The 13007-nt window shown below is 44.6% G+C and overlaps 1 protein-coding gene across 7 annotated transcripts in view; it reads right to left on the bottom strand.

Annotated features, from left to right (window-relative positions):
- Positions 1 to 13007, bottom strand: part of RIPK3 (receptor interacting serine/threonine kinase 3) — a 109443-nt gene that overhangs the window by 40476 nt on the left and 55960 nt on the right. For 6 of the 7 annotated variants that reach the window (XM_040353273.1, XM_040353311.1, XM_040353292.1 and 3 more), the window contains 3 exons: positions 10205 to 10254; positions 1411 to 1569; positions 1247 to 1332 (listed from right to left, as the gene is read on the bottom strand). In XM_040353273.1, coding sequence (XP_040209207.1) covers positions 1247 to 1332; positions 1411 to 1569; positions 10205 to 10254 — 295 coding nt within the window. The remainder of the gene's footprint in view (positions 1 to 1246; positions 1333 to 1410; positions 1570 to 10204; positions 10255 to 13007) is intronic. The other variant, XM_040353320.1, reaches the window with a different exon arrangement.

Here is a 13007-nt window from a genome sequence, read left to right as displayed (position 1 = left end):
CATATTCTGGTCCAAATCTCTGGAGATCTGGGTTAGCCGGAAAATATAACTGTCATGGCAGGATCCCGGAAATTTAGCACAGACGTGCCAGATGAGGCCATGGGCATCTACGATCACCTGCACATTTATGGAATGCCAGCCTTTACGATTCCGGAACATGTGCTCAGTATCATGGGGGGTTGTAGTGCCACATGGGTACAATCAATGGCCCCGATGGTGCGTGGGAATCTGGCAATGTGATAGAAGTCTGTCATGGTCTTCAAACGCTGGTCCTCCTGGGTGGGTTTTTGAAATTGATTTCCCATGCGCCGCAGGATTGCAGGGACCACTTGGTGCACACACCTGCTCATGGAGGATTGTGCCATCCCAGCCACGCCTCCACTTGTGCGTTGGAAAGAGCCAGTGGCAAGAAAATGCAGAGTTGCCAGTACTTTGATGAGTGGCTGCAGTGCATGGGAGCGTTGTGTTGGGCTGGTGAGATCATCCTGAAGGATTGTGGTTAATTCCAGGATGGCCTCACGGTTGAATCTGAAGTTGCGGAATACCTCAGAAGCAGGCATGCCAAACACATCTTGGTGTGGGCGGTATACCCTCTCCTGTGCCCTCCTCCTCCTCCTCTGTGCCCTCCTCCTTCTTTGCGCCTCTAAAGACACTAATGCAGCTAGGATCATTGATGGTCCTGGCATTTTGGCAGACAGATTGTAGTCCTGAAAGTGTGTGTGTGCTGAGCTCTTCCTCAATGGTGTTGCTTCAGCAGACATTCAGACGGCATGTGTAAAATTAGGGCTGCTTTTATAAAGTGTAAATTCACACCGGGAAACTAACAGGTGCGCACAGGGCGTAATCTACGGCGCACACACTTAATTCTGTGGATCGCCCTATCTCCCTCATTTGCATCTTTGCCTATCAAAAAAAGCGGCGTGCCTAGCGTAATTTGCGCCCAAGAATGCGCCGGTGTAATTATTTTAGGTAAGACGGAAAAGCCGGAATTTCAGGCGCTTCTCGTTTTGAGGATCGGGCGCAAAAATACACGCCGTGTAAATTTAGAAAACTCGAGTTAAGTCGGCCCTTCTCTTTTGTGGATCTGGCCCACTGTGTATGTTCTGCTGTGTGTTCCTTACTCACAATTAGAATTTAATGAAATACTGCAAATGAATAATGGCTGGAGTATCATTCCACTGTAACACAAAGTAGGGAAGTATTTTTCAGTAACAGCTTTGTTTAAAATGACCATCATGTTACTCACCATCGTGTTTTGTACAGCTTTTACAGCATCTCTAATGTCCTTGTCTTTGTATGCAGTTATAAATTTTTCCCATTGGTTACAGCATTCTGTAGGAAGATAATATTGTTACTCATCCTCTAACTCAAGCTTGACTGCTTTCTTGAATAAAAAAAATCTTTACTTGCCAACAAAAGCAGGTCTTTGTCGCTTGTCATTATCCCAGCAAAGCATAGTAAATGCAATGGTCTTTTCTAGATACTTCACAGAGTTTATATTCTTCAAGGATTCAAAACTAGGTCGCTGACCTTGAGGTATGCATACACTTATCAATGAAGAACACTGAACTGTCAAATTAAAGCAAAACAAGAACATGAATATTTTCAAGTACCATTGAGCCTTGTTTATTACTCAATTACTCATTTTGTTAATACTGGAGAGTGCAAAATCTGGTGCATCTGTACATGGTAGCCAAACAGCTTCTAACTTCAGCTTGTTCAATTAAAGTGGAGTTCCACCCAAAAATGGAACTTCCACTTTTTGGAATCCTCCCCCCCCCCTTCGGTGTCACATTTGGCACCTTTCGGGGGGGGGGGAGCAGATACCTGTGTAATACAGGTATTTGCTCCCACTTCCGGGCATAGATCACCTTGGTGATCTAGGTGACCTACGCCACTTCCGGCGCCTACTCCGTCCTCCCAGGCTGTCTTCTGGGAGACACACAGGTCCCAGAAGACAGCAGGGACCAGTGAGGACGCACAGTGCGACTCGCGCACGCACAGTAGGGAACCAGGAAGTGCAGCCGCAAGGCTGCACTTCCTGATTCCCTCACCGAGTATGGCGGCAGAAGCACCTGAGAGCCGAGCGACTAATCGGCTTCGGCTGCCGACATCGTGTGTGCCTTGGACAGGTAAGTGTCCATATATTAAAAGTCAGCAGCATTTGTAGCTGCTGGCTTTTAATATTTATTTTTTAGGCGGACCTTCGCTTTAATCCTTGATAATAAAACCTGGAAGCTGATTGGTTTCTATACAGAGCTGCACCAGATTTTGCACTCTCTAGTTATAGTAAATCAACCCCAATGAATGGTAATTCACAGGACACAGGAGAGTTATTTCTTAAACTATTGGGTTATGTTCCACCTCCAGGTGATTGGACACTGGAAAATAGCAAAGGTTCACACTGCACAGCATATCCCTGCCCCACTTTCAGCATTGCCTTCGTTTTCTGCTAGTGTGTGTAAGTGATGGACCTGTCACTCTCTGCTGAGAGAGCCCTTTCTGCTTTGATGCCAGAATTTTCTTCTTGAACTGACTTTCTCTGTTGAGCCTTGGTTCTTTAAAGCAGTGGCAGTTATCCAGAGAAGTCCCTATGGATGTTTATAAACCAGAGGGAAAGTACCTGTAAGCCTGTGGCCTGTAAGTTGGATTGGCACTGGATCTTGGATGTGGTTCACTTTTGCAGACAGTTGCATCTGTGAGTTAGCTGGTGGAATGCTTTACAGGTCCAGGGTGATATTTTGCTGTGACTGAACTAAGTCCCTTGAAACCCTATTGGATAGGATATGATAATCCTGGAGATTGTGAAGATTAAGCGAGTTTCTGGCTGTGCTACATGTATATTAAAGTGCCCCTGTTTTGGAGGACACCCTGGAGTTTTCTCCTTGCCTAGAAGAGACTGAAGGTCAGGCAGTGTTTTCTTCCCCTGCTGTGCTGTGTATGGGAGCAGCAGGTCCTGGCTAGCTGGCACCACTATACTGCACTGTGGGCATCCATCGCAGGGGGTGTGCACACCAGCCTGTTTGGACACACTGATCCCTTTCTTGGGCCTGCTTCTATGCAGACATGGCCTGGAGGCTACACTGCACATGTGTGGCTAAGAGGTGGCACTACACATATGCAGGCACCATCTTTGAATTGACCGTCTTTTCCATTGGGAACCAGTGGAGCAGGACACATGTTACTCGAACTTCTACAAAGCACAGGTCATGACACAACTAGGGACCCAAAAACATCAAGATGGTTGTACACCAAGTCTACTTTTCGCCTTTTCCCTTTGGCAGTCCTCAGGTTTCTGCCTTGGCAGTGCTTTTTCGAAGGGTGCCGGCTTCCCATTCCTTGGTCAGAGCCTTGGTGCATGGGATGGGTCACGTTGTTCCACCAGTATTTTCCCTGCTAACTTTGTAGGACCTCAATCGTGTGTCAGTCCTTCAGACACCACCATCTAAACCTATTTGAGATATTTTTCTCCCTCTCCTATCATGAAAGGTTGCCTTTCTTGTGGCTATTACCTTGATAAGGAGGGTGTCTAAACTTAAAGTTCTTCTAAAGCCTTAACAATTTTTACCTTAATGCATTCCAGTGCTGTCAATAAAAGCCAGTGGTAAGGAAGCTGGTGGGCTGAGTCCCTCTGTCTGTGTAAATGGACGCGGCAGTGGGGCTCAGGAGCGAGCATGCACGACCACATAATTCCTTGCTCCCAAAGGTGGTATTGACTTTTCATTAGAATAGGAACATTATGTTCCCTTTCTTTTGTCTGGTTCCAAAACATCCTAAGAACACTGCACTTCACTGCTTGGAGTCTACCTCGCAGCCAGCCTTGAACTGTCAGTCTGATGCCCTGGGTCAGAAAGTCTTAAGGCATCACTGTAAGGGCCTTCTTCCTCTTCTTAGTATGCTAAGAGGGTTGTTACTGTTGGGCTTGTTAGCCATTGTTGCAATTGTCGGGCCCTTATGTTGTGATGTACTAAAAGAAAGCAGAGGCATAGCTTGAAGCTTGTGGGCCCCGATGCAAAAGTTGAGCTGGGGCCCCCCCACTATATTCCACATTGCACCAAGGTACTCCCACCGTGCGGCCAAGATATGTTATCTGAATGGTGGCTGTCTCTCTTTTCTCTCTCTCCTGCTGCCCCGGGTGCACATGCACACACTGTGTGGGAAAGGCAGACCACACTCTGAACTGCCGGGTGAAAGTGGTGGGCTTGTATGTTAAAGAGGAAACTCAGAGGCCCCTCTGTCTTCCAGAAGCACATACAAGCCCACAACTTTCACATGGTAGTTTGCCCTGCCTGCCCCCATCTTGTGTGCACGTGCACAGGACTGTGCAGGGGCAGGAGCGGGTACTGTACTGGGCTGGGCAGGAGGCTGATCAGAGAGTGTGCCTCTGGAGATATCACACCTTTATTTTATACATTATTAAACAGCATCTAGTTATCTTTCTCATGGCCAGGCTGCAGTGATTTGGAGGTGCAAGATATTGGGCAAATCAAAGATGACTCCCTCCTCTTGTAAAGAGAGATGACTCTCGTTCCTGGTAATGACACATGCCGCACCACCAGGTAATGACAGATTACTTCCTCCCCCCACCTGATAATGACCGATGACACCTCTCCCCCCACCAGGTAATGACAGTTGACCCCCTTCCCCACCAGGTAATGACAGATGACCCCCCTTTACCCCACTAGGTAATGACAGATAAACACCCTCCCCGCACCAGGTAATGACAGAGGACCCCCTCACTATGTAATGACAGATGAGCCCCCTCCCCTACCAGGTAATGACAGATGACCACTTCCCCCCACTAGGTAATGACAGCTGAATCCCTTCCTCCAACCAGGTAATGACAGATGACCCCTTTCCCCCACCAGGTAATGACAGATGACCCCCCCCCCCACCAAGTAATAACATATTACCTCCTCCCCCCACCAAGTAATGACAGATGGCCCCTTTTCCCCCACCAGGTGATGACAGATGACCCCCCACCGGGTAATGACAGATGATCCCCCACTAAGGGACTGATGACCCCTCTCTCCCCACCAGGTAATGACAGATGACCCCCTCCCCACCAAGTAATGACAGATGACCCCCCTCTCCCCACCAGGTAATGACAGATGACCCCCTTCCCTCCACCAGGTAATTACCCTTTCTCCCCCCTCACACCATCCTGGTAATGATACATTCCCCCCTCCCCTCCATGCTGATAATGAGAGACCCTCCCAAAAAAAACCTGCCTCTGGAGCCCAAAGCCCCCCTTTTCACTGCACTGCTCTGAATCTGACCAGTGTCTTACCTCACCACAGTGGTCTCAGGTCCTGGACAGTGCTCTCCTCCCTCTCCCTCACTTAGCCCTGTGACAGCTTAGTGTAGGTCCCTGCCTGGTTGTCCGCACTGACAATTTCCAATCCAGGGATGGCCTCACCCCCATCTCCCTCTGCTATTCTCCGGCTCTGTGTTCAGAACTTGAAAATACTGCCATAATCTCAGAGCTTCTCATTCAAATTATTTGTGGGGGATCTCCTGGCTGCTGACATCACACTCTGACCTGAATTCCGTTTGCCCCGTCACAGTGACAGGGCGACCGCACAGGCCCCCTGGAGCATAGGCCGGGTCGTAATTGCGACCCCTGTGACCCCTGTGCTACGCCTATGAAAGAAAGTGGTTTTACAGGTAGGTTCAGAGTTGTGATATGCGTGCACACGATTTCCCATCTACATATTTAATTACATACTAATTAGTAACCAATCCGCTAAGCAGCCCCATTTCTAGAGCTAAGTGCCATATGGCTGTCACAAAGTAGGTGTGTCTGCTAGGATTTTATCAGAAATCAGTATGAATCAGGAACATGTTTATTCAATAAACTTTCTAGTCATTGTTTTTCAGATAATGTTGCTCATGTGGAAAATATGCTTACAGGGTATGGGGGGTTTCTGTTTTCAAAACAGATTTGTTTTAAATTACTTCTATGTCCCTTGGTCATATCTTGTTCCAAGCAAGCTTTAGGCCCCTTTCGCATGTACGGATCCCGAGAGGATCCGTACATGTCTTATCCGCTTGCTCATCCTCTGCTCTCCCCTATGGAGGGAACGAATGAACACAGACCGTCTGTCCGTGTTCACCCGATCCGCTCTGAAGACGGATGGAAAAATAGGATTTTCCTCCGTCTGCAGAATCAGAGAATTGCGGACACCGATGAGATCGGGTGTCAGTGAATGTTTATCCGCGGACACCCGCTATCTGATAGGGATTAATGTATGTCCCTTTTTCATGGATGAAAAAGCGGACATACGGTCCGCATGTGTGAAAGGGGCCTTGTGGTCTACCCCGAGTCATACCACCATGATCAGAGATTATGAGGAATTCTAACATCCTTCTAAACATATTCAAATGTGTTGATCTACAGGCTAACTAGGCAATCAGTCTACTTTATTGCTGCTGCCTGCTCTGCTTTTAAATTAATTAGAGTGGAAAGCATGCCATGTCTTCTCAGGCCCACCATGATATGCCAAGGAGGAGAACTGGGTACACATCACTGCTTTACATTAATTTCTCCCACATCATTTACCTATTAAAGCCATAGGACCAGTCTAGATTGTAAAGCCTCGTACGCACGACCATTTTCCTTGGCAAAATCCATCAAGAAAAATGCTGGCAGAGCATTTTTGCAGAGAAAAACGGTCGTGTGTATGTTTTTCGTCGAGAAAACAGTTGTGGATCTCGACGAGAAAAAAAGAGAACATGTTCTTTTTTTTCTCGTCGGGAGTCTCAATTTCCTCGTCGGGTTTCTCGTCGGGCTGGTCGACGAGAAACACGTTCGTGTGTATGCTTAGAAACCCACGCATGCTCAGAATAAAGTATGAGACGGGAGCGCACCTTCGGTAAAATTTGTTTTCGTAATGGAGATAGCACATTTGTCACGCTGTAACAGACTGAAAAGCGCAAATCGTCTCTCACCAAACTTTAACTTAACACGCAGTAACATGAGATTAGCAAAAGCAGCCCCAAGGGTGGCGCAGTGGAATCGAACTTCCCCTTTATAGTGCCGTCGTACGTGTTGTACGTCACCGCGTTTGAGAACGACGAGATTTTGTCTTGACAGTGTGTATGCAAAGAAAGCTTGACAAGATTCTCGACAAGCTTGACAAGAACCTCGTCGAGTAAAACGACGTTTCTTTTACGAAGAGATTCTCGGTCATGTGTACGAGGCCTAAATGTTTTTGACAGGAAAATACGTTTTCTCTTTGAGACTACAGATGCAATAGTTCTTGGTGGAATTCTTTAAAATATGGTGAGGTAGGCTAAAAGAAACCAAGAAATATACCACATGTAGTGTGGCTCTTAGAACATTTTTGAGGCTGTGAGATACTAGCTTAGGTGCAACTGTCCTCAGAGTATAATAGCTTTAAGCTGGCCCTACACTAGTACAGTAGATATTCGAAGGAACGTTTATATGAACAACAATTCTCAGTTGCCAATTTGGCAAATTTTGCTTGAAAGTACTTCAAAATGTTCTTTGCTTTTAACATTAGTTTTTGTAACGAATGGACTTTACCAAACAAAAAACACATTCATTGTTATAAATGTATTAAAAGGCGAAGCCGCAATTATTGCTAGCGGGTATTGATTAACTTTGGTACATTCAGCCTGCCCATACATGGTAATGTATTGGCGACATCTATACATCTAAATATAAGGATGAGGGCTGCAGTGGAGACTTTTAGTACTGTAGCTCAACTAACCCCCATATTAGTTTTAAAGGAACCTATCCTATTGGGAATAAAGGTGTCAGAACAAGGCTAACCCAGACATATTGGGGGTTATTTACGAAAGGCAAATCTACTTTGCACCACAAGTGCAAACTACAAGTGCAAAGTGCACTTGAAATTGCACTGAAAGTGCACTTGGAAGTGCAGTCGCTGTAAATCCGAGGGAGACATGAAGGGAAATAAAAAACAGCATTTTAGCTTGCACATGATTGGATGATAAAATCAGCAGAGCTTCCCCTCATTTCAGATCTACCCCTCAGATTTAAAGCGACTGCACTTCCAAGTGCACTTTCATTGCAATTTCAAGTGCACTTTGCACATGTAGTTTGCACTTGTAGTGCAAATTGGATTTTCCTTTTGTAAATAACCCCCATTTTGTTCCTTTTCTTTGCTTGCTAAACCCAAGATTACTTGATTTGTAGGCTAGATGGTTAATGTAATTTCTCCAGAATGTTTGAGTATTCTCCAGGTTCCTCTCTAAGCTTTATAACTATAGCTTACAGAGCACCGTTTGATAACCTTACAAGGCAAGTTGTATCCTCTCAGTCTGGGACAGTGCCAGTATTGTGTGGCACTTTCCTATAGGAACCAGTTTCTACATCCACCCTTGTTCAGTTATTACCCTGCTTTTAGCTGCTGAAAATAGGTGAACTGTATACTGAACATAGAGCAGGGCCGATCCTAGGGTCACAGGCGCCTGGGTGCAGAAATATTTCTGGCGCCCCCTAATGGGCATCGTCGTGTTACTAACTCCTCCCCTTTACAAATGTTTCTATGGCAACGACTCAACCACAGAGATGCTCCCCCACAAAGTCTTCATTAACCTGGGATCCTTACATGATCTCTTAACAATAAACAAAATACAGGAAGAGGACACAGAGAGGGCTTCTGTTAGAGTCTGTTAGATGTTTGGCGCCCCCACCTCTGCAGGCGCCTGGGTGCAATGCATCCTGTGCACCCTGCCTAGGATCGGCCCTGACATAGAGTATACTATTGCACAAAAAAGTATTTGTAAAACTGCAACAAAATACAAGTAAAATGTGGCAGACAACCCACAATGATTCTTGGGGGGTTATTTACTAAAGGCAAATCCACTTTGCACTACAAGTGCACTTAGAAGTGCAGTCACTGTAGATCTGAGGGGAACATGCAAGGAAAATAAAAAACAGCATTTTAGCTTGAAAATGATTGTATTATAAAATCAGCAGAGCTTCAGATCTACCCCTCAGATTTAAAGCGGCTTCACTTCCAGGTGCACTTTCGACTATTGCACAACATAACTGAACCAGAACCTGAGCATTCTTGCAGAAAGTTTCCAAGAAGAAAATTGAGTCATGCAATTCGAACTTGCTGCAATTGTGTAACAAACTTGTGAAGCCGGGCAAGTCTAGCAATAGCTTAAAGCGGTGGTTCACCCTCCATGACAACATTTTAGCATAAAATGAGGCATAGTAGCGCGAGCTACAGTATGCCTGTCTTTATTTTTTTAGCCCCGTACTCACTGTGCAATCGTAGAGACAAGATTCCGACTCCCCGCGGGGAATGGGCGTTCCTATGGAGAGGGAAGGTGATTGACGGCCGGCTCTGGCATGTCACGCTCCCCGAAGACAGCCGGAACAGGTCTCGGCTCTTCACGGCGCTATACGGTGCCTGCGCACAGACTATGCGCAGGCGCCGTGAAGCGCCAAGTCCTATTTCGGCTATTTCCGGAGAAGCGTGACGTGCCAGAGCCGGCCGTCAATCACCTTCCCTCTCCATAGGAACGCCCATTCCCCGAGGGGAGTCGGAATCTTGTCTCTACGATTGCACAGTGAGTACGGGGCTAAAAAAATAAAGACAGTCATACTGTAGCTCGCGCTACTATGCCTCATTTTATGCTAGAGGAAAAAAAAATGTTTTTTTTTTTATTAATAGGGTGAACCCCCGCTTTAACAAGTCATTTTCAAACTTGCACCACAATTGCTTGCTATCCGGGCAATACCTTTAGGGCCAGTTGACACCTGCACAAAAACACGCACTGAAATCGCACTGCATCGCACAAAAACACAGTGCATGCACTACTTTTTAAAAATACACTGCACCAAATTGCATGGTACAAGGTGATCTGATGCAGGCAAACACACTGCATTTGGGGCGTCATTATGAATATATTGACCCCCGATATGTTTTGAAAGTGGTGCGAGAAACGAGCAAGGAATGTGGGTTTCCTGCACTGTGTTCTGGTATGAACGAGCCATGAATCGTTTTTGAAAATGTGTCTGACATAGTTCTTTTACTGTAGAAGGCTTTATTCTGTATCTTACAGGTATTAAAGTTAACACTTTTAAACAGCTGAATGTGAGATACAGTATATTACTCTGCACTTGTAGCTGAATTTACACTATAAATCAAACATAGCAGAACGCAAGACATAAAGTATCGCTTGTGTACATATATCTTACCCGGATAAGGGTCATCACCTCTGAGTACCACAGCCGATAAGATGGCAAAACTAAAAGAAAGAAATATGTCAATAATATAAGGTTAAAGGGTCACTAAAGGAAAAAAAAATTTTTTGCTGAAATGACTGTTTACAGGGCATAGAGACATAATAGTTAACTGATTCCTTTTAAAAATTATTAAAAATTGATAAAAAAACAATCATATAATGTGCCTGCAGTGTAGTTTCGTTTTTGCTGTTGTTTGCTGGTTCTCTGATGTACAGAGAGCCACTAGAGGGCAGTCAGCCAATAGAGAGCAGTGATACTTTGTCTAAAACTCCTCAGCACCAATCCAGTTTCGTTTTACACACAATAATCACATTAGTGACCACCGTGAGAAATCTCCCAGCACTGTGGTTATCAGGAAACAGGCAACCAGCAAGTGTCCAAAACAGAGAGGATTTACAGCAACATGAAAGCAAAAACGAGCAATGAGGACATGAAACCAGGACTGCAGCAAGGTAAAGGAAGCTATTTAGCTAAAAAAAAAAATTCCTTTAGTGACCCTTTAATGTAAATGCAAGCAAACATTTTTATTTTATAATCTTTATTTAAAATAGTTATTTTTTTTGTAAGAAAACATACATACGTACATACAGTATATATTTGTCACCACAGCAAAACATTTTTTTTTATGCAACATGCAGTTTGCATATTACAGAAAATTACCAGAAAAATTTCTACAGTGGCAAATGTGTTAGGATTTCAAAGTATACATGATTAATATATTTATGTCAGATTTTAAAGTGGGCAGGGCTGTTAGTGTGTAATGTAATAATTTAAGACAGTGGAAGGTTTCTTACCTGAATGCAGAGAATATATTAATACAAAAAAAAAAAAAAAGATTCACCCAACATTTACCACATATTAGCTCAGTCCATTTTCAAAAAAAATTAAATTTTTCACATTCACTGTATTTATCACAGTGCTTTTTGTTCCTTTTATAAACAAGATTTGCCCATGTTTACATTTCATTAAACAAGATTCACCCAACATCTGTTTTTCAATGGGAAAGTGCTTTATGGTACTATAAATCATATTTATCACACAGTGAATGTAGATTTATTCTAAAATTTACTGAACACTCTACCCTGCACAATATTCAAAATGTTCCCTGCTTTGGAGTGGGGAACTGTGTTGAAAACAGGGTCAGCATTTCAATTTTGTTTTACTGTTATCACTGGATATACCTGTTCCTGACCTCCAAAGCCTTATTGCAAAAAATCTCTACATCCACGATAGGAATTATCATGTGTTATGACCACGCAACGCTATCCATTACCATATGTACATCCCTTATTGCTCCCTGAAAAATATGTGGCAATTGAACACCTCACTTCTTAGTGCTGCGGAGACACAGGAACAGGTTAGATCCGAGATTGATGTCTTCTTTGTCTCCAATGTTGGTTCTGTTTCTAACCCAACAACCCTTTGGAATGCTCATGAATCTGTCATACAGGAAATATTCCTAAAGTTGGGCCTCCAGGAAAAATAAAAATACTCTGACCATTAATTCCCTCCTTGAACACATTAGAACACTTGAATCCTGTAATAAACAGAACTCCTCCCAGGATAACATCGCTGAACTCCTTAAATTGAGAAATAAGGTCAGCTCTTACTAACAAAGAGGCCATGACTTCTACCTCAGACACCTCCTCCTCACCTGGTATTCTCAGGGGAATAAAGCAGGTAAAACCCTAGCTCTACAATACAAACGCAGTCGCACAAGCCAAAATACAATTTCTCTTAGGCCCCATACACACGAGAGGATTTATCCGCGAATACGGTCCAGCGGACCGTTTCCGCGGATAAATCCTCTCGAGGATTTCAGCGGATTTCCATGCGATGGAGTGTACTCACCATCGCATTGAAATCCGCGCAGAAATCCTCTGGCAAAGACGTGTCGCGCCGTCGCCGCGATTATGACGCGGCGACGTGCGCGACGCTGTCATATAAGGAATTCCACGCATGCGTCGAATCATTACGACGCATGCGGGGGATCCCTTCGGACGGATGGATCCGGTGAGTCTATACAGACCAGCGGATCCATCCGTTGGGATGGATTCCAGCGGATAGATTTGTTTAGCATGTCAGCAAATATTTATCTGCTGGAATCCATCCCAGGGGATAAATATCCGCGGAAAAAGATCCGCTGGAGTGTACACACCATAGGATCTATCCGCTGAAACCCATTCGCTGGGATTTTTCAGCGGATGGATTCTATCGTGTGTATGGGGCCTTAGATGTCCAGGGATGTAAACTAACAAATGCAAAAGACACAGCTGATTGTTTTAGTTCCTTTTATTCCGAATGATATCATTTACAACTCTCTCCTACTGAAACCCAACCTTCCCGTCAGCTGATACAAGATTTTTTGACCCCTCTCCAACCCCCCACCATCACCTTGGCACAACTAGAATCCTTCTTGCAACCATTCACCCATCAGGAAATGATCAAAGCCATCAAAGATCTGCCATCTCACAAAGCGACAGGACCTGATGGTTTTGGTAATGGATATTATAAATCCTACCTGGACCAAATCATACCCTATTTCTGAATACTTCTGTAATACCTTCAACAGATTCCTACCAACTGGTGAGATACCCTTGGAATCACTTGAAGTGGTCATAGTCACCATTCACAAGCCAGGCAAACCCTCTCATGATCTGGCAAATTACTGTCCCATATCTCTCCTAAATACTGATCTTAAACTGTATCCAAAGATTTTAGCTACCCGACTCGTGACAAATACAGTGGGAAAAAT

The sequence above is a fragment of the Rana temporaria genome, chromosome 1, assembly GCF_905171775.1.
Source record: "Rana temporaria chromosome 1, aRanTem1.1, whole genome shotgun sequence".
NCBI lineage: Eukaryota > Metazoa > Chordata > Amphibia > Anura > Ranidae > Rana > Rana temporaria.
Note: the sequence above shows the minus strand (reverse complement) of the source record. Positions and strands in the feature narration are given on the sequence as shown.